The sequence below is a fragment of the Microcaecilia unicolor genome, chromosome 1 (assembly GCF_901765095.1).
Source record: "Microcaecilia unicolor chromosome 1, aMicUni1.1, whole genome shotgun sequence".
In the NCBI taxonomy this organism is placed as follows: Eukaryota; Metazoa; Chordata; class Amphibia; order Gymnophiona; family Siphonopidae; genus Microcaecilia; species Microcaecilia unicolor.
In genome coordinates this window covers 763,032,352-763,058,524 of record NC_044031.1, presented here as the reverse complement: position 1 = coordinate 763,058,524, position 26,173 = coordinate 763,032,352, and the positions used below count along the sequence as shown (strand labels likewise).

Sequence of the window (26,173 nt, the reverse complement as noted above, 5' to 3'; positions counted from 1 at the left end):
CAAGTCACTTAACCCTCCATTGCCCCATGTAAGCCGCATTGAGCCTGCCATGAGTGGGAAAGCGCAGGGTACAAATGTAACAAAAATAAAATAGATACTATTGGACATTCTACATGGAATGTTGCTACTATTGGAGATTCCACATGGAATGTTGCTGCTATTAGAGATTCTACATGGAATGTTGCTATTCCACTAGCAACATTCCATGTAGAAGGCTGCGCAGGCTTCTGTTTCTGTGAGTCTGACGTCCTGCACGTACGTGCAGGACGTCAGACTCACAGAAGCAGAAGCCTGCGCGGTCATGAAGAACTGAGCTTGATTCCCACTTCAGGCACAGGCAGCTCCTTGTGACTCTGGGCAAGTCACTTAACCCTCCATTGCCCCATGTAAGCCGCATTGAGCCTGCCATGAGTGGGAAAGCGCAGGGTACAAATGTAACAAAAATAAAATAGATACTATTGGACATTCTACATGGAATGTTGCTACTATTGGAGATTCCACTGGAATGTTGCTGCTATTAGAGATTCTACATGGAATGTTGCTATTCCACTAGCAACATTCCATGTAGAAGGCTGCGCAGGCTTCTGTTTCTGTGAGTCTGACGTCCTGCACGTACGTGCAGGACGTCAGACTCACAGAAGCAGAAGCCTGCGCGGTCATGAGGAACTGAGCTTGATTCCCACTTCAGGCACAGGCAGCTCCTTGTGACTCTGGGCAAGTCACTTAACCCTCCATTGCCCCATGTAAGCCGCATTGAGCCTGCCATGAGTGGGAAAAGCGTGGGGTACAAATGTAACAAAAATAAATAGATACTATTGGACATTCTACATGGAATGTTGCTACTATTGGAGATTCCACATGGAATGTTTGCTGCTATTAGAGATTCTACATGGAATGTTGCTATTCCACTAGCAACATTCCATGTAGAAGCCTGCGCGGTCATGAGGAACTGAGCTTGATTCCCACTTCAGGCACAGGCAGCTCCTTGTGACTCTGGGCAAGTCACTTAACCCTCCATTGCCCCATGTAAGCCGCATTGAGCCTGCCATGACTGGGAAAGCGCAGGGTACAAATGTAACAAAAATAAAATAGATACTATTGGACATTCTACATGGAATGTTGCTACTATTGGAGATTCCACATGGAATGTTGCTGCTATTAGAGATTCTACATGGAATGTTGCTATTCCACTAGCAACATTCCATGTAGAAGGCTGCGCAGGCTTCTGTTTCTGTGAGTCTGACGTCCTGCATGTACGTGCAGGACGTCAGACTCACAGAAGCAGAAGCCTGCGCGGTCATGAGGAACTGAGCTTGATTCCCACTTCAGGCACAGGCAGCTCCTTGTGACTCTGGGCAAGTCACTTAACCCTCCATTGCCCCATGTAAGCCGCATTGAGCCTGCCATGAGTGGGAAAGCGCAGGGTACAAATGTAACAAAATAAAATAGATACTATTGGACATTCTACATGGAATGTTGCTACTATTGGAGATTCCACATGGAATGTTGCTGCTATTAGAGATTCTACATGGAATGTTGCTATTCCACTAGCAACATTCCATGTAGAAGGCTGCGCAGGCTTCTGTTTCTGTGAGTCTGACGTCCTGCACGTACGTGCAGGACGTCAGACTCACAGAAGCAGAAGCCTGCGCGGTCATGAGGAACTGAGCTTGATTCCCACTTCAGGCACAGGCAGCTCCTTGTGACTCTGGGCAAGTCACTTAACCCTCCATTGCCCCATGTAAGCCGCATTGAGCCTGCCATGAGTGGGAAAGCGCAGGGTACAAATGTAACAAAAATAAAATAGATACTATTGGACATTCTACATGGAATGTTGCTACTATTGGAGATTCCACATGGAATGTTGCTGCTATTAGAGATTCTACATGGAATGTTGCTATTCCACTAGCAACATTCCATGTAGAAGGCTGCGCAGGCTTCTGTTTCTGTGAGTCTGACGTCCTGCATGTACGTGCAGGACGTCAGACTCACAGAAGCAGAAGCCTGCGCGGTCATGAGGAACTGAGCTTGATTCCCACTTCAGGCACAGGCAGCTCCTTGTGACTCTGGGCAAGTCACTTAACCCTCCATTGCCCCATGTAAGCCGCATTGAGCCTGCCATGAGTGGGAAAGCGCAGGGTACAAATGTAACAAAAATAAAATAGATACTATTGGACATTCTACATGGAATGTTGCTACTATTGGAGATTCCACATGGAATGTTGCTGCTATTAGAGATTCTACATGGAATGTTGCTATTCCACTAGCAACATTCCATGTAGAAGGCTGCGCAGGCTTCTGTTTCTGTGAGTCTGACGTCCTGCACGTACGTGCAGGACGTCAGACTCACAGAAGCAGAAGCCTGCGCGGTCATGAGGAACTGAGCTTGATTCCCACTTCAGGCACAGGCAGCTCCTTGTGACTCTGGGCAAGTCACTTAACCCTCCATTGCCCCATGTAAGCCGCATTGAGCCTGCCATGAGTGGGAAAGCGCGAGGTACAAATGTAACAAAAAAAAAATATATATATATAATGGAAAATCTATGGAATACATATTGCAGCTCTGATTTACTGGTAGTCTGTGTAATCTGTGCCCCCTCTCCTTCCCCAGGCCCACTTCTGGATATCCACGCTGTCACAGGAATCATTGTTGGTGTGTGTTTGGCTCTGCTTTGTATCCTCTTCTGTGTGTGTGTCAGCTGTCGCAAGCGTATAGGAAGGTAAGTAGTGAGTGAGGTGAGACCCTCTGGCCGGGCGGTGGGGAGGGTTAAACCAGCAATAAGATGCAGAAAATCCGGGACTGCTCTTCTGACCCATTTGTAAGGAAGAACAAACATGCTGGACTCTGGAGATATTGAGATGAGTGCTCACAGGGAAATCGATAAAGCAGCGCAACATTTCAAAATGATTGGGGTGGGGGGGAAGCCAAACACAATACAAATTACCTCTCCCTGGACACAAGGATGGAGCTTACTCAATATTGGGGGTGTCCAGCATTCACACTGACACTCTCAGTGGATCCTGTGGTAATGGGAGTTACGGATTGAGGGTGCTCTCGTTTTGTAGAAGACCCTATCACAACCTCAGATCACAGGGGCCGGACAGCAGGTTTCGGCAACAATAACAAGGGCTTCACAGAGGAGGGACATTGTAGTGAGCTCTAAACATTAGGCTACCCCTCCACTAGCGACATTCCCTATAGAATCTCAAATAGTAGCAACAATCAGGGGTGTAGCTACGGGGGGCCTGGGCCCCCGCAAATTTCATCCGGGCCCCTGGTTTGGCTGGCAGGGGTCCCCAACCCCCACCAGCTGAAGCCTTCTTCAGTGCGCTCTCCGGCGCAGCCCCGTTTACTGCCTGGCTTTAGTGAACTTGGAGCAGGCGCGTGCCGCGGCACCCCCCCAGCGGCGTGCACCCAGGGCGGACCGCCCCCACCGCCCCCCCCCCCTTGGTACGCCACTGCAGTACTATGATCAGAGAATTTTAGGTCCGAACAGTTGCTATGTGGGAATTCCCCTCTTCAACCATCCATTGGTACCACTCTTATCAACAAGGTAACTCCTTCAAGTATTTAGGAATTCAACTTGATCCGCGCCTGTCTTTCAAGCCCCAAATCATGTTTTTTGCCCTTTGCCAGTTTCATACAATTCGCCCATACCTAGACCCTTCATCCTAAATGTCTCTCTATATAATTATCGTTTCCCGACTTAATTATTATAATGCAGAATGTGCTGGCCAACCCCAATGCTCTTGTAAACGTATCCAGACCATCCAAAATACAGCTCTCCACAACTTCGCTCAAGCAACAAAATGTGACCGTATAATGCCTCTCCTGCTCAAACATCTTTGTCTCCCTATACAATACTGCATTCAATTCAAACTTCTTATCTTTCCTCACTGATCATCCCTCACAACCCTGCAAGGGTTCTTTGCTCGCTCCGTGGCAGGTGTCTTTATTCTTCCAGCCTCACGGGCCCGTCTTGATTCTAAGCGCCAGAGCGCTTTCTATTTCGCAAGCCCTGTCCTTTGGAACTCTCTCCCCACATCGCTTTGCACTGAACTCTTCTTTCCCAAATTCAAGGTGCTGTTTAAAACTTAACCTTTTTAAATTAAACATTCAGCGACCAGACACAGCCTTGAGTGATGTGGCAGTTTGAGACCGTCTCACCTATGTCCTCTTACTATACTGTCTCTCTCTCCACCTTTCTACTCCCTGTCCTGTTTTGATGAATTTCTCTTTCAAATTGTATGATATCAAACCTAATAAACCCTAGAATTCTAGCCACAGGGTTTCTGTTTCTTATACCGTCCCCTCAGTCCTCTGATCGATAGACCCACAACAGGGCCACCAAAGTCATTTTTAAAGACCTACTTCATTGTATTACTGACTGGACAAATTTTATATCGAAGACACTGATATTCATTGATTGGGATAAGAACCCTGAGGCAGGCCACCGGCCGAAACACAGTACTGGGTCGGGTCTGATCAATAAATCTTCTCAAGTATCCTGATTGTCCTTTTCATCTTGGGAGTCCATGATCCTTTTCCCTTTTTTTCTCTAAATCCTAATGTATGCATAACTGTGGTTAGATTTTCAGCTGGCTGGTATGGCCATGTGTTATGGACTATAGGGAAGGAAGAGAAAGCTGCCCCTAAACTGTCTCTTCATGTTCAAGTGTACAGCGCTGCGTACGTCTAGTAGCGCTATAGAAATGAGTAGTAGTAGTAGTAGTACTAATCACATTACTGGGAGTGGATAGGAGCAGACTACCCTTGATTGGATACTGCGTTTAATAAATTGCACATATGGAGGGGCATAATCGAATGGGGCCGGCCCTCTCTAAGGCCGGCCCCGGAAAGCGGCATACCCGACCGTATTATCGAAACAAGATGGCCGGCCATCTTTCGTTTTGATAATACGGTCGGGGCCGGCCAAATCTCAACATTTGGGCCGGCCTTAGAGATGGCTGCCATTGGTTTTTGCCGATAATGGAAACTAATGGCAGCCATCTCAAACCCAGCCAAATCCAAGGCATTTGGTCATGGGAGGAGCCAGCATTTGTAGTGCACTGGTCCCCCTCAAATGCCAGGACACCAACACCCTAGGGGGCACTGCAGTGGACTTCAAAAATTGCTCCCAGGTGCATAGCTCCCTTACCTTGTGTGCTGAGCCCCCCAAATCCCCCCCCAGAACCCACTCCCCACAACTGTACACCACTACCATAGCACTTAGGGATGAAGGGGGGCACCTAGATGTGGGTGCAGTGGGTTTGGGGGGGGGGGGTTTGGAGGGCTCCCATTTACCACCACAAGTGTAACAGGTAGGGGGGGATGGGCCTGGGTCCACCTGCCTGAAGTGCACTGCACCCACTAAATACTGCTCCAGGGACCTGCATACTGCTGTCAGGGAGCTGGGTATGACATTTCAGGTTGGCATAGAGACTGGCAAAAAAATACATTTTTTTGTTGGGTGGGAGGGGTTTGGTGACCACTGGGGGAGTAAGGGGAGGTGATCCCCGATTTCCTCCGGTGGTCCTCTGGTCATTTAGGGCACTTTTTGGAGGCTTGGTCCTAAAAATAATTGGACCAAGTGAAGCCGGCCAAGTGCTCGTCAGAGCCGGCCTTCTTTTTTCCATTATCTCGTAACCGCGCCCCCGTTCCGCCTTCCATACCCTGCCGAAACGCCCCTTTTAACTTTGGCCGGCTCTGCGACGGAAAGCAGTTGAAGCTGGCCAAAATCAACTTTCGATTATACCGATTTGGCCGGGTTCAGGAGATGGCCGGCCATCTCCTTCGAAAATAAGCAGGATGATCACTTAACCCAAGCATCTCACTTGAACTGACATTTAGTTTTAGGGTAGATTTTTTTGTTAGCCACTAATTGTTTTAGTTTAAACATTTTTATTGATGACGAGCACAGCATAATAAACAATCCAGAGTTAGAACTACAGTCATCGTCATTTTATATATAGGTTCAACAATCCAAACTACCCTCATCCCCTTCTTCCCCCCCCCCCCCCCTCCACACCTCCCGCATCCAAATCCCCCCAAGAATTAGCTTTGAAGAAAAATAAAATATCAGGAAAGGTCTGGTTTCTTATAACCACCTCCCTGTGAGGACAACTCTGACATCTAACAGCTCGGGTACCTGACCCATGGCCCTGCCAATCTAAATCCCAGCCCCCAAACGTACGCCCCACCCATAGTAACAGTAGGGAGAAAACATTTATTTTATTATTCTGATAGAATGGGGATCGATTGTGGAGAATCAACCAGTAGTATGTGAAAGGGCACCCTGGTGGGAGGCAGGGATAGTGCTGGGCAGACTTATACAGTCTGTGCCAGAGCCGGTGGTTGGGAGGCGGGACTGGTAGTTGGGAGGCGGGGCTAGTGCTGGGCAGACTTATAAAGTCTGTGCCAGAGCCGGTGGTTGGGAGGCGGGGCTAGTGCTGGGCAGACTTATACAGTCTGTGCCAGAGCCGGTGGTTGGGAGGCGGGGCTGGTGGTTGGGAGGTGGGGCTAGTGCTGGGCAGACTTATACGGTCTGTGCCAGAGCCGGTGGTGGGAGGCAGGGATAGTGCTGGGCAGACTTATACGGTCTGTGCCAGAGCCGGTGGTGGGAGGCGGGACTGGTAGTTGGGAGGCGGGGCTAGTGCTGGGCAGACTTATAAAGTCTGTGCCAGAGCCGGTGGTTGGGAGGCGGGGCTAGTGCTGGGCAGACTTATACAGTCTGTGCCAGAGCCGGTGGTTGGGAGGCGGGGCTAGTGCTGGGCAGACTTATACAGTCTGTGCCAGAGCTGGTGGTTGGGAGGCGGGGCTGGTGGTTGGGAGGTGGGGCTAGTGCTGGGCAGACTTATACGGTCTGTGCCAGAGCCGGTGGTGGGAGGCAGGGATAGTGCTGGGCAGACTTATACGGTCTGTGCCAGAGCCGGTGGTGGGAGGCGGGACTGGTAGTTGGGAGGCGGGGCTAGTGCTGGGCAGACTTATAAAGTCTGTGCCAGAGCCGGTGGTTGGGAGGCGGGGCTAGTGCTGGGCAGACTTATACAGTCTGTGCCAGAGCCAGTGGTTGGGAGGCGGGGCTGGTGGTTGGGAGGCGGGGATAGTGCTTGGCAGACTTATAGGGTCTGTGCTGGGGCTGGTGGTTGGGAGGCGGGACTAGTGCTGGGCAGACTTATACGGTCTGTGCCGGGGCTGGTGGTTGGGCAGCGGGGATAGTGCTGGGCAGACTTATACGGTCTGTGCCCTGAAGAGCACAGGTACAAATCAAAGTAGGGTATACACAAAAAGCAGCAAATATGAGTTATCTTGTTGGGCAGACTGGATGGACCGTGCAGGTCTTTTTCTGCCGTCATCTACTATGTTACTAATTTAAGATATAACTACGAGCCCTTGGTGCCAGAGAGTGAACGTAACACCCCCAACCTGAGTAAAATAAACTCTGAGGTGTATCTCTCGGCTCCCTTAAGAGCAAATCATTATTCCTCCAATGCCAGTATGATGGTGCTTCCTACTTGCATTTTCTGCTTCCCCAAAATACAGACTTTTATGACCCAGATTTTGGCGCACCCAAGGTTGAAATCTGACCCAAAAGTATACCCCCAGGGAAAAACCTAAAAGATTGTTGCAGAAATGTGTTCTAGATATCAGATTAAAGATCTCCAGAAAGCCCTAATGACAGCGCAACCCCAAAAAGCTTGATAGAAGGTCACTAATTGTTTTAAGAGGGGACTTTGAATGCAGACTAAATTGATTTAATGTACACTAATCAACCAATTATTTTTATCACGTTTCCAGTTTTTATCTGGGCCTCGAGTACAGATCAGTAAGAATCCAGTTATTATCGCGATGTCAGGCTGGGCAGGGACTAATGGCTTTCATTGTATCTCCTGCCACAGACAGGAGGCAGCAGGCATGGATCCAGCGGTTGCAGGAAATCCCTCCTACTATCCCCAGATGCATCAGGGCACCACGGACCAGACCCCCTGCTCAGGCTCTCACGAGCTGGAATCTCTCATGTCTGCACGGGTGGAGGATCTTTTCCTCCCTCTGAGCAATACCCCTGTGTCAGAGGACCCCAAACTAATCAGGACTCACTGCCCAGAGGATGATGGCCAGCTTGCAAAACTGAAGGTATCCTTTCCTGTACCGTGCCCTCCCTGTGTGTCTCCCAGTGCTCCACCTCACCCTTCGCCTTCCTCAACCTTCTGTCCCCCACCCAGTGAAACCCAATGAGAGGAGCACGGAACTTAGTGTTTTTACACTGAAACATAGCTCTGTATCAAGTCTGGTGACACTTTGACGCACATGGAGGGGAATAATCAAACGGGAACGCCCATCTTTATGGCCGCCCATCTCCGAAGACGGGGGCGTGAGGGGGCGGGACAGACTGTATTATTGAAAAAGGTGGGCGGCCATCTTTTCTTTCGATAATACGGTTGGTGCCGGCCAAATGCCTAGGATTTGGGCGGATTTGAGATGGTCGGCATCGGTTTTCAGCAACAATGGAAACCAAAGCTGGCCATCTCAAAAATGACTAAATCCAAGCCCTTTGGTCGTGGGAGAGGCCAGGATTCGTAGTGCACTGGTCCCCCTCACATGCCGACACCAACCGGGCACCATAGGGGGCACTTTTAAAAATTTAAAAAAACATTAAAATACCTCCCAGGTGCATAGCTTCCTTACCTTGGGTGCTGAGCCCCCCAAATCCCACCCAAAACCCACTCCCCACAACTCTACACCATTACCATAGCACTTATGGGTGAAGGGGGGCACCTAGATGTGGGTGCAGTGGGTTTTGGGGGGGTTGGACAACTAAGCATTAAGCAGCACAATTGTAACAGGTAGGGGGGGGATGGGCCTGGTTCTACCTGCCTGAAGTGCACTGCACCCACTAAAAACTGCTCCAGGGACCTGCATACTGCGATCATGGAGCTGGGTATGACATTTCAGGCTGGCATAGAGGCTGGCAAAAAACAGTTTTTAAAGTTTGTTTTTTTTGGTTGGAGGGGGTTAGTGACCACTGGGGGAGTCAGGGGAGGTCATCCCCGATTCCCTCCGGTGGTCATCTGGGCAGTTCGGGCACTTTTTTGCGACTTGGACCTAAAAAAAAGGGTCGAAAAAAAGCGGACCAAATTCTCGCTAGGGCCGCCCTTCTTTTTTCCATTATCGGCCGAGGTCGCCCATGTCCTAAGCACACCCTGGCACGCCCCTGTCCCGCCCTCGCTACCCTTCCGACACGCCCCTGGGAACTTTGTTTGTCCCCGCGACGGACTGCAGTTGGGGGCGCCCAAAATCGGCTTTCGATTATACCGATTTGGGCGCCCGCGAGAGAAGGGCGTCCATCTCCCAATTTGGGTCGGAAGATGGCCGCCCTTCTTTTTCGAAAATAAGCCGGTCTGAGTCCTTACACAGATGATGATACTAATAAAGTGATAAATATATCCATTGCCTCTCATTGGGTTTCATTGGAAGACTATTTCTCCATCCCTACTTTTCTGCCTTGGTTATATAGGTAGAGCTGCTTTGTCCTTCCTTTACAAGACCTGAGGCCACTATAAAGTAGGCCACAGGACAGCGGTGGGAGGAGAGTCGTCCTCATTGGATGCCGTGGGATGAAGGAGAGCTGGTAGTGAGAACCTAGAGAGTTGAAGCTGCACTAACAGAGCAGTGGAGGAGGGTCCTGGAGGAGACTCCCAGTGACGGGAGATGGTAGACATAGAAAGCCAGTGGCAGTGTTGGGGTTTGATGTCGCTCATCTGGCTTTGAACAGCTCTTCTCCCACCGGTAGGTTTAAAGAGCTGTTGGCACCTGTTTATCAAACTGTGCAAATATGGTCCGGTTGACCCTCCATCCCACGGCCATTCGGGTTTTCAGCATAGTTGTAGCGAGCATGCTTCAGGTAAATCTAGGTACACGAGGGCTATATGTAAGTTTATGGTCAAGTATATTCAGTGTGGATTTCATAGAAACCTGGAGGTCGGCGGGACAGGATTGGGAAGCCCTGTGCCAGTAGAAAGGGTTCTGAAGCTGCCCCTGTTACTGCGTCCTCCTCTGGTAGCTGCTCCTCTTGCCCCTCTGCCCTCCTTTCTTACAGCTGATTGGCTGACTTGCAGACCCTCCCCAGGGTTTCTCCATCACGTCTGCTCAGGCTCTCAGCCCAGAACTTTCCGTCTCCTCCACCCTCTTCACAAACCTTTTTGCATGCGCTGTACTGTTTGTTCCCCTTTACCTCAAACCCGCATTACCCACCAGCTCCAGGACCTCTTTCAAGCCACAAAACGTTTTATCTCTCCCTACCTTTCCTAGTTCTTTTGGTTTCCGGGATAAGTACATAAGTACATAAGTAGTGCCATATTGGGAAAGACCAAAGGTCCATCTAGCCCAGCATCCTGTCACCGACAGTGGCCAATCCAGGTCAAGGGCACCTGGCACGCTCCCCAAACGTAAAAACATTCCAGACAAGTTGTACCTAAAAATGAGGAATTTTTCCAGTCCATTTAATAGCGGTCTATGGACTTGTCCTTTAGGAATCTATCTAACCCCTTTTTAAACTCCGTCAAGCTAACCGCCTGTACCACGTTCTCCGGCAATGAATTCCAGAGTCTAATTACACGTTGGGTGAAGAAAAATTTTCTCCGATTCGTTTTAAATTTACCACACTGTAGCTTCAACTCATGCCCTCTAGTCCTAGTATTTTTGGATAGCGTGAACAGTCGCTTCACATCCACCCGATCCATTCCACTCATTATTTTATACACTCTATCATATCTCCCCTCAGCCGTCTCTTCTCCAAGCTGAAAAGCCCTAGCCTTCTCAGCCTCTCTTCATAGGAAAGTCGTCCCATCCCCACTATCATTTTCGTCGCCCTTCGCTGTACCTTTTCCAATTCTACTATATCTTTTTTGAGATACGGAGACCAGTACTGAACACAATACTCCAGGTGCGGTCCGCACCATGGAGCGATACAACGGCATTATAACATCCGCACACCTGGACTCCATACCCTTCTTAATAACACCCAACATTCTATTCGCTTTCCTAGCCGCAGCAGCACACTGAGCAGAAGGTTTCAGCGTATCATCGGGATGGTTCCCGCTTGCCTTTTCCTTGTTTTGATGGCATTTCTTCTGACGCAGCTCACATGGAATGGATCCGTCCGCCAAACCTGGGCCAGTAAAATCAGCAGCATCACAAGTGAGTCTCCAGCCACAGCCAGCAATGGATCTCTGAGAGCAGCTGCAGAGTCTGGTCAGGGGCAGGAGGATCCGCTCGCTCCTCTAGAAGGGGACAAGGTGAGAATGGATGAAGCTGCACCCTCCGACAGCATTGCAGAGACCCCTTTCCAGCACACGCTGGTTTCCTCCTCTTATTTATTTTATTTCTTCTCTTATTAATGATTTAGAGGGGCATTTTCGATATGACATCTAAGTCCAGTTTTGGACGTTTTGCATAAAACGTTCAAAATCCGAATAGGAAAGGCGGTCATTTTCGAAAAAGAAAAAACATCTTATCTTTTTTTTTAAATTCTGTTTTGAACAAGGTTTTGTACTTCGGACGTTTTGTTTTTTGGTCCATTTTCAATAAAAATAGGAATAAGGCCAAAACGTAGAGATTCTTGCAATTGGGATGTAGGCGGAGCCAGCATTTTTAGTAGACTGGTCCCCCAGACATAGACGCCAACTGTGGGTGCTGTGGGTGCTCAAGCACCCCCAATATTTCACCCACCAGAAGTTCGTTCCCTCCCTCCCTCTGAGTTCCAGGGTCGTCGTCCCCCCTCCGAGTTCCAGGGTCGTCGTCCCTCCCTCCGAGTTCCAGGGTCATCGTCCCTCCCTCCCAGTTCCATGGTCGTTGTCCCTCCCTCCCTTTGAGTTCCAGGCTCCCTCCCTCTGAATTTTAAAAATCATCTTGACTTACCTCGTCGGGGTTACAGCGGCCGGCAGCAGTGGTAAAAAGTGTGCAGGCTCGGCGCTTACTTCAGCTTTCCCTTCTCTCTCTCTCAGCTCTGGTCCCACCCTTGCGGAAACAGGAAATGAGGGCGGGACCAGAGCTGAGACAGAGAGAAGGGAAAACTGAAGTAAGCACCGAGCCTGCACGCTTTTTACTGCTGCTGCCGGAGGGAGGGAGGGGGGGCCCTGTGAAACTTGGAGGGATGGGACCCTGTGGAACTCGGCGGGAAGGAGGGGGTACCCTGGAACTCAGAGGGAGGGGGAGAGAGAGAGAGGGGGAGGGAGGGGGCCTGGAACTCGAAGAGAGGGAGGGAGGGGGCCTGGAACTCGGAGGGAGATGAAGGGGGCAGGGGAGGGGGAGGAGGGAAGGGGAGGGGGAAGGGAGGGGGACAGGGAGAGGTAGGGGGATGGGGGAGGGGGGAATGCACCACCTGTAAAATAAAAAATTTCAGCACCCCCAATCATTTTGAAAAGTTGGCTCCTATGCCCCCAGACATCCCAGGAGAGCAATGGGGCACCCTAGAGGGTACTTCTGTGCACTTCATAAAAATACTTCCAGGTACACATCTCACCTTTGCTCCCTTACCTTGTCCTCTGAGCCCTCTAAAATCCATCCAAAACCCTCTAAACCCCCACTGTACACCATTACAATAGCCCTTATGTGTGAAGGGGGCACGTATATATGGGTACAGTAGGGTTTTGGTGAGTTTGGGTGGGGTCACAGTTTCCACCACCTGAGTCCCCACTCCCATAATGCACTGCACTGACCACTACATAACTCCAGAGACCTGCATGCTTCTCTAATAGACCTGATGAATATCAGAGGCTGTCATAGCGGCTTCTAAGTCATATTTGTATTCACATTTTTGGGGGGTGAGAATGGGTCAGTGACCACCAGGGGGAGGGAGCGGTATTGGGAGGTCATCCTTAATTCTCTCCAGTGGTCATCTGGTCATTTAGGGCCTTTTTGTGTCTTATTTGTTCTGAAAACAGGTCTAGACCAAAAGTTTTAGTTTTAGCCCTGGATATTTATGCTTTTCCATTATTGCTGTAAAATGTCCAAGTGTTTCGCACGCCCTATGCCTGCCTTCGAAATGCCCCCTTCAGATTTGGATGCACTGCAGATGAATTGCGTATATAAACATCTGTCTTTATTGCAAACTATGAAATTCCACACAGTCTCTTATTAAGAGGTAAAAGACTTCAGATACCCGGTGCAAATTCACTCCGTTTTGAACACAATATTTGAGGTGCGGTCGCACCATGGAGCGATATAACGGCATTATAACATCCTCACACCTGTAACTCCTAACGTGGAACCTTGCATGACGTAGCTATAATTCGGGTTCTTTTTTCCCACATGCGTCACCTTGCACTTGCTCACATTAAACGTCATCTGCCATTTAGCCGCCCAGTCTCGTAAGGTCCTTCTGTAATTTTTCACAATCCTGTCGCGAGTTAACGACTTTGAATAACTTTGTGTCATCAGCAAATTTAATTACCTCGCTAGTTACTCCCATCTCTAAATCATTTATAAATATATTAAAAAGCAGCGGTCCTAGCACGGACCCCTGAGGAACCCCACTAACTACCCTTCTCCATTGTGAATACTGCCCATTTAACCCCACTCGCTGTTTCCTATCCTTCAACCAGTTTTTAATCCACAATAGGACATTTCCTCCTATCCCATGACCCTCCAATTTCCTCTGTAGCCTTTCATGAGGTACCTTGTCAAACGCCTTTTGAAAATCCAGATATACAATATCAACCGGCTCCCCTTTGTCCACATGTTTGTTTACTCCTTCAAAGAATTGAAGTAAATTGGTCAGGCAAGATTTCCCCACACAAAAGCTGTGCTGACTCGGTCTCAGTAATCCATGTCCTCGGATGTGCTCTGTAATTTTGTTTTTGATAATAGCCTCTACCATTTTCCCCGGCACCGACGTCAGAAATGGAGCAATTAATAATATAATGCTATTGAAAAAAGAGATATTTAAGAGATGTAGTCATTTACAAAATGGGGCCGTAGACATATTAATAAGAGGCTGATAGAGCAGACCCTGTGCAACACCCTGTCCTCAGGTTTTCTGCCCCATGTGGACGTATTCTTACAAAAATTCATCAGGTTTCTTTTACCGATTCTCAGGTATCATCCTTGACAACAAATTCATTTTCAAACCATAAATCGACTCAGTCATCTGAGCCTCATTCTTTTCTCTTCCTTCCTTCTGTGGTTATTCTCTCATCTCGACTACTGTAACTCTGTCTTTGCTGGCATCTCCCTTCAGTCCTTCAAGCGCCTACTGCTCATTTAATCCACATCAGCTAAAATGCTCTACAATGAACATCAAGTTGACCATGTTACCCCCCCCCCACCTCCCCGCTTAAGCTTCAGCATTGGCTCCCAGTTACTGCTTGTGTTACTTTCAAACTCCTCACACTAGTTTACAAATCACACCCGCCTACTCCCCCTGCCTACATTCATAAACTCCTTATCCCCTACACTCCCCTCCGTTTCCTCTGTTCTGCCGACCTCAACCTTCTCTGTCTGCTGTCACCTTCGGAACTCCATCTCACTTCTTCACATAGTAACGGTAACATAGTAGAGGATGGCAGAGAAAGACCTGCACGGTCCATCCAATCTGCCCAACAAGCTAAACTCATATGTGCTGCTTTATGTGTATACCTGACCTTGATTTGTATCTGCCAGTTTCACGGCACAGACCGTAGAAATCTGCCCAGCAGTAGCCCCGCCTCCCAACCGCTAGCCCCGCCCCCACCACCGGCTCTACCACCCAATCTCCGCCAAGCTTCTGAGGATCCATTCCTTCTGAACAGGATTCCCTTATGTTTATCCCACGCATTTTTTAATTCCGTTACCGTTTTCATCTCCACCACTTCCCGCGGGAGGGCATTCCAAGTGTCCACTACTCTCTCCGTAAAGAAATACTTCCTGACATCTTTCTTGAGTCTGCCCCCCTTCAATCTCATTTCATGTCCTCTCGTTCTACCGCCTTCCCATCTACGGAAAAGGTGGTTTGCGGATTAATACCTTTCAAATATTTGAACGCTGGTTTTTGCTATGTTGGGCCAAAACTGTGGAACGAGCCTTCTGTTTCACATTAGGAACCTACCAACATTTTCGAAATCGCTTAAATCCACCTGTTTAATCAAGTCTTTGCTTCAAGATTTTGTTTTTCCTCTCTCCGTTTTCTCTTCTCTCATTTTATTGTATTGTAAACCGCTTTGAAGTCTAGAACAGACCATGTGGCAGGATATCAAGCAGAAGTAAATGCGTAAGTCATTATTGTAGACTCAAATTGGGTTCACACATCTGCTACTCTCTCGCCTCTGTGCTTTCTTATATTCTAATACCACCGCCTCTGCCTCCCCTCCCAGTCAGGGCTATGAGGAGCTGCTTCCAGCCTGAGGAGATCCCGCAACAGGCCCATTACTACTACTGGCCCTTCCCCCACTCCATCAGGGGCGTTCGCTATATGTGCATGAAGAGCGCTTTCTTGGGTTTTCTCGACCTGTAGAAGCGCAAAGAGTTTCTGAAGGAGATAAAGGCAGTCTTTGGTTTGCTTTGGGGGGGTGATGTTGCTGTATACGATTGCTCCTCTGGAAGTGCTGACTTTTCTCTCAGCACTTCGGGTTTGGAGCGAGTTGTAGGTAAGTTGACCCAAAGGCTCCATTTCAGAAGTGCCAGCTCTGATTTTGCTGTGATGTGTAATTCTCATTTCTTTAAGCAAAGCAGAATGACAAAGCCATAGACAAGCATGGGGGGGGGGGGGGGGGGGGGGGGGGGGCAAAATCAGCCAGTCTCATACGTGGGATAAACATAAGGGAATCCTGTTCAGAAGGAATGGATCCTCAGACGCTTAGCCGAGATTGGGTGGCAGAGCCGGTGGGGGGAGGCGGGGCTAGTGCTGGGCAAGACTTCTACAGTTTGTGGCCTAAAAATGGCAGATACAAATCAAGGTCAGGTATACACATAAAGTAGCACATATGAGTTTATCTTGTTGGGCAGACTGGATGGACCATGCAGGTCTTTTTCTGCCGTCATCTACTATGTTACTATCCAGCTTATTTTCGAAGAAGAAGGGTGCCCATCTTCCGACACAAATTGGGAGATGGGCGACCTTCTCCTAAGGGCGGCCAAATCAACATAATCGAAAGCCGATTTTGGCCGTCCTCAACTGCGTTTTCGTCGCAGGGACGACCAAAGTTCAAGGGGGTGTGTCGGCAGTGTACTGAAGGCGGGACGGGGCGTGTTAAGAGATGGGCGTCCTCGGCCGATAAAGGTAGGGTTGCCATTCGTCCAGATTTCCCCGGACATGTCCTCTTTTTGAGGGCATGTCTGGGGCGTCTGGCGGGTTTTGCCCGCATGCACGTTTGTCCGGATTTCTGGACAAACGTGTGTGTGTGCGTGCGTGCGAGAGTTGAAGTCTCGCGAGGCAGCTTCAACTCTCGGCGGCCATTTTGAATCCCCAGCTGAGACTGAGAAGGATGCAGGCAAGGGCAGGCAGCGCTTCGAGCAGGAAAGAGGGGGCCCTTTCCTGCCTTGAAGAGGTCACTAGACCACCAGGGCAGTAGATAGTAAGTAAGTGGAGGGGAGGTGACCGGGGGGGGGGGGCAGGGGAGGGGAATATGTGACAAGAGAGGAGGGGAGGGGAAGATGTGACGGGGCGGGACGAGGATCCAAAAGGGACGTGGTGTGGGCGGGGCAGGAGGTGTGGTGTGGGCTGGGTGTGTCAGGGGGCGTGGCATGTGTCCTCTTTTTCAGAGGACACAATATGATAACCCTAGATAATGGAAAAAAGAAGGGCGTCCCTGACGAGCATTTGGCCGACTTTACTTGGTCCCTTTTTGTTCACGACCAAGCCTCAAAAAGGTGCCCGAACTGACCAGATGACCACCGGAGGGAATTAGGGATGACCTCCCTTTACTCCCCCAGTGGTCACCAACCCCCTCCCACCCAAAAAAACAAATTAAAAAACATTTTTTTCCAGCCTCTATGCCACCCTCAAATGTCATACCCAGCTCCATCACAGCAGTATGTAGGTCCCTGGAGCAGTTTTTAGTGGGTACTGCAGTGCACTTCAGGCAGGCGGACCCAGGCCCATCCCCCCCCTACCTGTTACATTTATGGTGGTAAATGTGAGCCCTCCAAAACCCACCCGAAACCCACTGTACCCACATCTAGGTGCCCCCCCGTTACCCTTTAAGTGCTATGGTAGTGTTGTACAGTTGTGGGTAGTGGGTTTTGGGGGGCTCAACACCCAAGGTAAAGGAGCTATGCACCTGGGATCAATTTGTGAAGTCCACTGCAGTGTCCTCTAGGGTGCCCGGTTGGTGTCCTGGCATGTGAGAGGGGACCAGTGCACTACGAATGCTGGCTCCTCCCATGACCAAATGGCTTGGATTTGTTCGTTTTTGAAATGGCCGTCCTCGGTTTCCATTATCAGCGAAAACCGAGGTTGGCCATCTCTAAGGTCAACCTAAATGTTGAGATTTGGGCGGCCCCGACCATATTATCGAAATGAAAGATGGACGCCCATCTTGTTTCGATAATACGGGATGCCCCACCCGTTACTCACGTCTCCTAGAACATGGTGCCCCTATGATCCTTTTCTCAGGACCCCACCCCAAAATGACTGTGAGCATTGCTTTAGACAGAACAGTGACCCTGTAGCATCAGTCCTATCATGTGTGCATGTCTGTGCCAAGGTAACTCACTTTCCTCATCTTTGACTCTCTCTTCAATGCAGAGTGAAACACAGAGCCCCAGAGACCTGTCTTCCAGCTGCTGTCGACTGCAAGCCGATGTCATCGTCCATTCCAATTTCTCAGCCTCTGAAGGAGCCTGTGCTGGGCAGTGTGAGGAGCCAGAGGATAAAGCCATGCCCGTTTCTGAGGAGTGGCATTCAGGATGCTCCCCCTCAGCCCCCGACCTCCCGCTACAGGGGAACTGTGGAGATGAAGGGGGATGCAGAGGACAAGACCTTCTCTTAAGTACTGACAGACAGACAGACGCAAACACAGAGGAGGCTGGCGAAAGTCACGGGTTGAGGAACAACATCTATGAAAATGAGTGTCACGGTGTCACGGGAGATGACAGAGAGAGGAACTTTCTTCCAGAAGAGACAGCAGAGACATAAGCTGGTGATGCAGCAGGACCCTAATTCTCCTGATCAGATGGGCACGCTCAGAGGCCTTAGTGGCCGAGAACATGTGTCCAGAGCCACGGCAGATGAGAAGGAACTGGTTTCAGCCGTGAGAGAGTGGCTAAGCATCGTCTCTCTGTGCTGCCAGATTTAAGTGATGCCTTTCTGAGGGCCAGCCTGCATTTTGGGGCAACTTTCAGCCCAGGGCTATTTTCTCTTTGAACAGAGATTTTCACCTACTTTTTTGTCTGGGTCTTTACTCCATGGGAAACAATGTACAAAGAACTGAAAAAGCAGAACTAGGTGCAGGTGGCTCCCTGTCCACCTCTGAGCCTGTCCACATTTCCTGTAAGTGAAAACACGGACACTCTTTTTCTCGTGTTTACTTTTCACCTGTCTACAACAACATCACAGGTGTACTTTTCAGTCACATGAACTGAAAGGTGTGTGTGTGTACACCTGAGGGCCGTACCAAAAATCTCTAGTTTTTTTATTGACTATAAAATATTTATCTGATGTGGAAGGAACACGCTCATACCCACAGCACACCAAGGTCCAAGGGAGAAATTCTTGGTAACCGGCTAGAATTATGTACGGGAAACTTTCAACGAGAAGGAACACAGACTTCACACACATATATAAGAACAGCAATCCTGTGACCTAAACATGCACTCCCACTCCAGCGAAATGGACGCCACTCGGGGTGTATCCCCTCCCCACCCTCTCCCAGTTAACATGTTAGTTATGAAGCTAGATCCCCATGGAGAAATATGTAGTGATTAGAATGGCAGACTGAGGATCAAGGATGTTCTGGGTTCAAATCCCGCTTCTCTTACTTCTGCTTGCTGTGACCTTGGGCAAAGTCTTTAACCCGTCTTTGCCTCAGGTACGGACTTAGATTATAAATCCTCCAGGAACAGAGAATCCCCTCCTTTGCCTGAATTTGTAAGTATTCAGCCCAGACCTTTCCAGTGATCGCTCAAGGTGAGTCACATTCAGGGTACAGAAGGAATTTCCCTGTCCCCAGAGAATTCACCGCGTAAGTCTCTGTCACTCCCTTGAATGACCACTGAAAAGGCCTGAGCTCAACCAAAAAGAGATTGCGCTGAGGATGTGAAAGGTCCCTGGCTCACTCTGGCTTGTGAACTGCCTGTGATTTGTTTCTGCTTTCAAATCCGAGGGCCCTGAGCTCCTGCTTAGTAACCTGCTCTGCTCCTGTGCCACACAGCGCCTGTCACGTTGGGTGTGTGTTGTCATCGTGCTTTAAGTGCCCAGAGTTCAGTGTAGCATGTGTGTGGGTCCACAATTTGGTACAGCTGTTACAAAATGTAGTGTGTGTGTGTGTGTGTGTGGGGGGGGGGGGGGGGGGGGGGGTAGCGGGGTGAGGCCAGGATTCATACAGCTCTTACAGAATTCAGAGACAGAGGGAGTGTGTGCACCTCTCATACAGTTCTGTGTGTGTGGGTCCAGGGTTCAGTTCAGCTCTTACAAAATACAGTTTTGGGGGAAGGGAGGGACCAGGATTTGTACAGCTCTTACAGAATTCAATGTGTGTGTGTGTGTGTGTGTGTGTGTGTGTGTGTGTGTGTGTGTGTGTGTGTGTGTGGGAGCAGCTCAGATACAGAGAGCACAGCACAGGCAACACACATGTTCACACACCCACAGATGTGTGTGTGTGTGGGAGCAGCTCAGATACAGAGAGCACAGCACAGGCAACACACATGTTCACACACCCACAGAAGTTCAGGTGGCTCCAAGCTCCACTCTGGGTTACAGTATTTGCCTTGGTCGTGTTCACTGCCTGATGAGCTGGTGTAACCCCCTGTTTCTTACACACTCTACGAGTGTCTTAAACAGCTCTGGATCATTTCACCCAGCTAGACCTCGTCTCCCCCTATAGCAATCCATGTGTGCTGTAAGCTGAAAACACAGTTTCTGTGCTGTGTGATAAGAAAGGCACTCGGCATGTGGTATGTATTCGTTATATGGTGACTACTGTGTGTACTTAGTGTGTTAAGTGAGTATGTTATATGACGATATGGTTTATTAGATATGATGTATAAGGCACAGTATATTTGTGTTCTTTGATGGTGGTCTGGATTGACATGTGATACGTATGTCACTTGATGACTGTGTGCTTGGCATGCAGCATGTATGTTATGGAGTGGAGGAGTGGGCCTAGTGGTTAGTGTGGTGGACTATGGTCCTAGGGAACTGGGTTCGATTCCCACTGCAGGCACAGGCAGCTCCTTGTGACTCTGGGCAAGTCACTTAACCCTCCATTGCCCCATGTAAGCCGCATTGAGCCTGCCATGAGTGGGAAAGCGCAGGGTACAAATGTAACAAAAATAAAACAGATACTATTGGAGATTCTACATGGAATGTTGCTACTATTGAGATTCTGTTGCTACTACTGGAGATTCTACATGGAATGTTGCTACTATTGGAGATTCTGTTGCTACTATTGGAGATTCTACATGGAATGTTGCTACTATTGAGATTCTGTTGCTACTACTGGAGATTCTACATGGAATGTTGCTACTATTGGAGATTCTGTTGCTACTATTGGAGATTCTACATGGAATGTTGCTATTCCACTAGCAACATTCCATGTAGAAGGCTGCGCAGGCTTCTGTTTCTGTGAGTCTGACGTCCTGCACGTACGTGCAGGACGTCAGACTCACAGAAGCACAAGCCTGCGCGGCCACATTAACAGTGGAGGAGTGGCCTAGTGGTTAGGGTGGTGGACTTTGGTCCTGAGGAACTGAGTTTGATTCCCACTTCAGGCACAGGCTCCTTGTGACTCTGGGCAAGTCACTTAACCCTCCATTGCCCCATGTAAGCCGCATTGAGCCTGCCATGAGTGGGAAAGCGCAGGGTACAAATGTAACAAACATAAAATAGATACTACTGGAGATTCTACATGGAATGTTGCTACTATTGGACATTCTACATGGAATGTTGCTATTCCACTAGCAACATTCCAAGTAGAAGGCTGCGCAGGCTTCTGTTTTGCACGTACATGCAGGATGTCAGACTCACAGAAGCAGAAGCCTGCGCGGCCACACTGGTGATCTGCAAGGGCCGACTTCTACATGTAGAATCTCAAATAGTAGCAACAGTGGAGGAGTGGCCTAGTGGTTAGGGTGGTGGACTTTGGTCCTGGGGAACTGAGTTTGATTCCCACTTCAGGCACAGGCAGCTCCTTGTGACTCTGGGCAAGTCACTTAACCCTCCATTGCCCCATGTAAGCCGCAGTGAGCCTGCCATGAGTGGGAAAGCGCGGGGTACAAATGTAACAAAAATTAAAAACAAAATAATTAAAAAATATGATGACAGGATATGTGTGTAATTTTGGATGGTGGTTTAGCTTGGCTTACAGTATGTTTGTCATATGATGAGGGTGTGTTTTATATACTAGGATGCATGTGGTGTGGTATATAGATTTTTTAAATGGTGACTTAGCTTGGCATGTGCTATGTGTGTCATATGGTGACTGTGTGTGTGGCATGGTGTATGTATACAATATAATTTCTCATGGTGGATTGGCTTGGAATGTGTTATATATGTATCTATGATTGTGTGCTTAGCATGATGTGTGTATATGATGAATGTGTGGCTTGGCATGGCATGGTGCATATGTGCATTATATGATATTTGAGTGCTTGGTATAGATCGTGTGTGTTACATGATGACTGTCTGTGACATGGTGTATGTATATCTTTTGATGGTAGCTTGGCTCGACATGGTGTATGTGTGTGTTATGGGATGACTGTGTGCTTGGCATGGTGTGCGTGTGGGGTGTATGATGACTGAATGTGGGTGACATGGTGTATGTATAATTTGTGATGGTGGCTTGGCTTAGCATGGTGTATGTATATGTTATGTGATATCTGTGTGCTTGGCATGACGTGCATATATGCTCTATGATTGAATGTGAATGACATGGTGTATATGTGTGTTATGTGATGACTGTGTGCTTGGTGCGTGTGGGTTATATGATGACTGAATGCGGGTGACATGGTGTATGTATAATTTTTGATGGTGGCTTGGCTTAGCATGGTGTATGTGTATGTTATGTGATATCTGTGTGCTTGGCATGGTGTGCGTGTGGGTTATATGATGACTGAATGTGAATGACATGTTATGTTTGAATTTGTTTATTAAAGAAAGAACAATACAATTTACAGGGCTATTTCCAAAAATACAACTGAAAGACTTTGCTATACAGTCAGTAGCCTCTAACAAGTTTTAACATTTTCCTTTTATGTTGAGGTTCCCCCTCCCGCCCAACCCACCCCCCCCCCCTCCCTACCCCAAGTTTCATTATGGATGTGAAGTCAGATTGTTACTAATCAGCCCTGCAGCTTATGCAATTATACAACATTCAGCTCATTTCTCAGCCAGAAAACCTGTTCATGTCTTCCAGTCAAGCTACTTCGGTTCTCCTTCATTGATCATCTCATATTGCTACTCCTAGTCACCTGGGTCTCTAGGATACTTAGGCCAATACTTCATTGGTTTTTGGTTTATCTCCTACAGCTTATCACGAGACCCTATCAACTCCCCTTTCCTCATCGCCGCACCAGGGCAAAACCATCCATTCAGCCGTTAAGAATTCAAAATTCTACTTCTAGCTACCTCTGTTAAGGAGTCCCAAAAGGGGGCCCATGTCAGGCAAAATAACTCCCCTCTATGTGAAGCCAGATCACCCACTGCTCTACGTTCTAAAGAGCATAAAAAGATCATTCTCGCTCGCCATTGAGACAAACTCGGCGAGTCTGGTGTAATCCATAGGTGTAAGATGACCTTCTTACCCAGTAAAACCGTTTTTTTTAGGAATGGGCGCAACCCCTTAGGTGGTTTTTGGGCCAAATGAAATTTATGGAATAGCAGTTGCGGCTTCTTCCGCCAAGTGATCTTCCACATTTCTGACACATGCTCAACCACCTGTGTCCAAAATCGGGTTATTCTGGGGCAAGTCCAGAACATGTGTCCAATCCTTGCTGGGGAGTGGCCACACTTCAGGCATCTGTCGTCCTGACTCATGTGAGCCCTCCATGCTCTATGTGGGGAAAAAAACATTCGAGACAGGAATTTATATGCCGTCTCCTGCAGCGCCACACTCTCCGAAATTCTGGAGATGTCTAGAAAGCATGCCCTCAAATATTCAGCTTGAATGTTCACTGTCAGTTCTTTATTCCATTGTGCAGCCAGGTGTTCATAATCGTTCTCACCTAGTTGTTCCCGTATTTCCGAATGGTAGTATTTTAATGGGACAGACCCCTGAGCATCCAAAGCCAAAAGAGACATCAGTCGGCTCCATATTTGGGGACTCAAATGTGCGGGAGGAAGTGACCGTAAATAGTGTCGTAATTGTAAGGAGGCAAAGAAGTCTCTACTAAGGGGACCATATTCTCTATCTAATTCCTCCATGGATTTTAAAATACCTTCGTCTGAGTATAATTGGTAAATGTATCTTATACCACGTGTTTCCCAGTCTGAGAAAAGTCTGGTTGTGTTTCCCGGGGGGAATTGACTGTTGCCTCGTATCGGTAGTAGCGGTGTACAAGTCGCCAGAAAGCCAAACTTGCGGCCCAGCCAACGCCAAGTCTGTCTCAACGGAGACACCACTGATGTGAAATATCTGGGTGTATTTACTGTCCCTGGAGCAGCATGTAACCAAGAACTGAAATGACGGGGGAAAAACACTTTGGTCTCCATGCTAGTACACGAGAAGTAACTCGTGTTACGGAACCAATCTGAAAGGTGTCGCATGTTACTGGCCACAGAGAAGAGCTTTAAGTTTAAAAGTCCCAACCCCCCTTTAACTCTGGGGAGATATAATTTAGAGATTGGTAATCTTGGTTTTTTCCCGTTCCATATATATCTGGTGACCACCCTCGTCAACATCAGGTCTTCCTTATGTTTCAAAAACAAGGGTAACACCTGCAAGACATAAACCCATTTTGGAACTAGGATCATGTTGTAGAGGGCTATCCGCCCCATCAAGGAGAGGGGCAGAGTTGACCACGTCTGCAACGTCTGTCTAGTTTTCAGCTTAAGAGGTTCTATGTTCAGTTTGTATAAAGAGTTCACGTCAGCTGTTAGCCATATGCCTAGGTACTTCAGTTTACCCTCCGCCCAAGATAACGGAAATTCACCCTCCCAAGCAGTGCGGGTCTGTATCTGAACTGGTAACGCCATGGATTTACTCATATTCAGAGAAAGACCCGAGTATGAGCCAAACTCTTCAAGAGTGCCAAATAAGTGGGATATAAAAGATTGAGGCCTTGTCAAGGTTAACAGCATGTCATCTGCAAACGCTAAAGTTTTAAGCTCTTGTGGTTGAAATCTAACCCCCCTTATATCTGGATCCCTTTGAATAGTGCACAATAGGGGTTCAAGGTATAACAAAAATAAGATTGGTGAAAGTGGGCAACCCTGCCTCGTGCCGCATGATATAGAAAAGGAGCTTGATCCCAAACCATTGACCAATAATGAAGCCTTTGGGTTTGCGTATAGAGTTTCCATAGCATTGAGTATCCACCCCTGAAGGCCAATGTATTTAAGAACAGAAAAGAGATAATCCCATCGGACCTTATCAAAAGCCTTTTCCGCATCAAGGCTAACCAGCAACAGTGGTTCATTCTGGGCAAGACTCTGTGCGATAGCCAAACATGCCTTCCTTACATTGTGGCAAGGGTGCCTACCCCGTACAAACCCCACCTGACTCTCTCCCACTAAACTTGGCATCAGAGGGGACAGACGCTCAGAGAGGACTTTCGCTAGAATCTTGAGATCCACATTTATAAGTGATATAGGCCTGTATGAACTTGGGTTTTCTGGGGGTTTGCCTTCTTTTGGTATTAGGGTTATCAAGGCTTCATTTGATTCTCGCCTAAATTCCCCACATTCAATGGATTCATCAAAAAAATCCAGAAGTGGGCCACACATTTGTGGAAATAGCAACTGGTAATATTCAGCCCCAAACCCATCCGGGCCCGGGGCCGATCCTCGTTTTAGTGATTTCACTACTTTTTGCAACTCCTTGGCCTGTATGGGTATATTTAATTTCTCTAGTATCTCAGGGTTCAGGCGTGGCATTCCGGAATCTGCCAAGTAATCTTCTATGGGTGGGCCCAAAAGTGGTTCTGGGGCTGCGTATAGGTTTGTGTAATACTGTTCCAGTAACCGCACTACCTCCTCCGGGTTATTCACCTGTTTGCCTTCTACGTCTCGGAGTGTTGGTATAAACCTGTTCCCTCCCCAGGTTTTGTTAAGGCGAGCCAACAGTTTCCCAGACTTATTACCATGTTTATGAAAAGAGAAGGACCTATGAAAGAATTGTTTCTTTGTTTTCTCATGGATCATTGTATTCAGTGCTGCCAAGGAGGCTAGCATAACCTCCCTGGTCTCTTGTGAGGGGTGCGCTATGTGTGCCCGCTTCATTGCTTGATATGCGGATTCTAAGTGTTTCACTCCCTGAGCCAGTCGCTTCGAACGGGCACACATATAGGCAATTATATCCCCTCGAATCACCGCTTTGGAAATCTCCCAGAACAACCTCGCTTCGTTCATATGGCCCCCATTAGTGTCTAAGAAGTGGGACCACCTTTGTTTCAGGTAATCTTGAAAATCCGTATCGTCTATCAGATATCTGGGAAACCTCCATACATGATGGCGCAACCTAGTTACATGTTATATGTTACAACAAAAAAGCACCAAGAACCTTCAGAAAAGGGACACAGTTCCTTTAATCGTAAACATCAGTTTTCCAAGATGGACCTGACACGGAAGAAGTTTGGTTGCTGAACACAGCATTCACTGCATATCAGAACAAATTTGACCCCTGACACAGGTGCTATGCACCGAAACACGGCCTGTGTCGGGTTCATCTTGGAAAATGGACTTTTACAATTAAAGGAACTGTGTCCCGTATCTCAAGGCTCTTGGTTGTTTTTTGTTGTATTTTGGACTTGTTCTGTACTTTGGACCCTCTCTGTGTTGCTGTCATGGTGTATGTGTGTGTTATATGATGTCTGTGTGCTTGGCGTGGA

General features: G+C 48.3%; 1 protein-coding gene across 1 annotated transcript in view; it reads left to right on the top strand.

Annotated features, from left to right (window-relative positions):
* Positions 1 to 20,334, top strand: part of IGDCC4 (immunoglobulin superfamily DCC subclass member 4) — a 144,268-nt gene extending 123,934 nt beyond the window's left edge. Inside the window, exons 16-20 of the mRNA XM_030189779.1 lie at positions 2,612 to 2,720; positions 7,897 to 8,131; positions 11,137 to 11,292; positions 17,718 to 19,454; positions 19,491 to 20,334. Coding sequence (XP_030045639.1) covers positions 2,612 to 2,720; positions 7,897 to 8,131; positions 11,137 to 11,292; positions 17,718 to 18,107 — 890 coding nt within the window. The 3' untranslated portion in view covers positions 18,108 to 19,454; positions 19,491 to 20,334. The remainder of the gene's footprint in view (positions 1 to 2,611; positions 2,721 to 7,896; positions 8,132 to 11,136; positions 11,293 to 17,717; positions 19,455 to 19,490) is intronic.
* Positions 20,335 to 26,173: the final 5,839 nt, after the last annotated feature.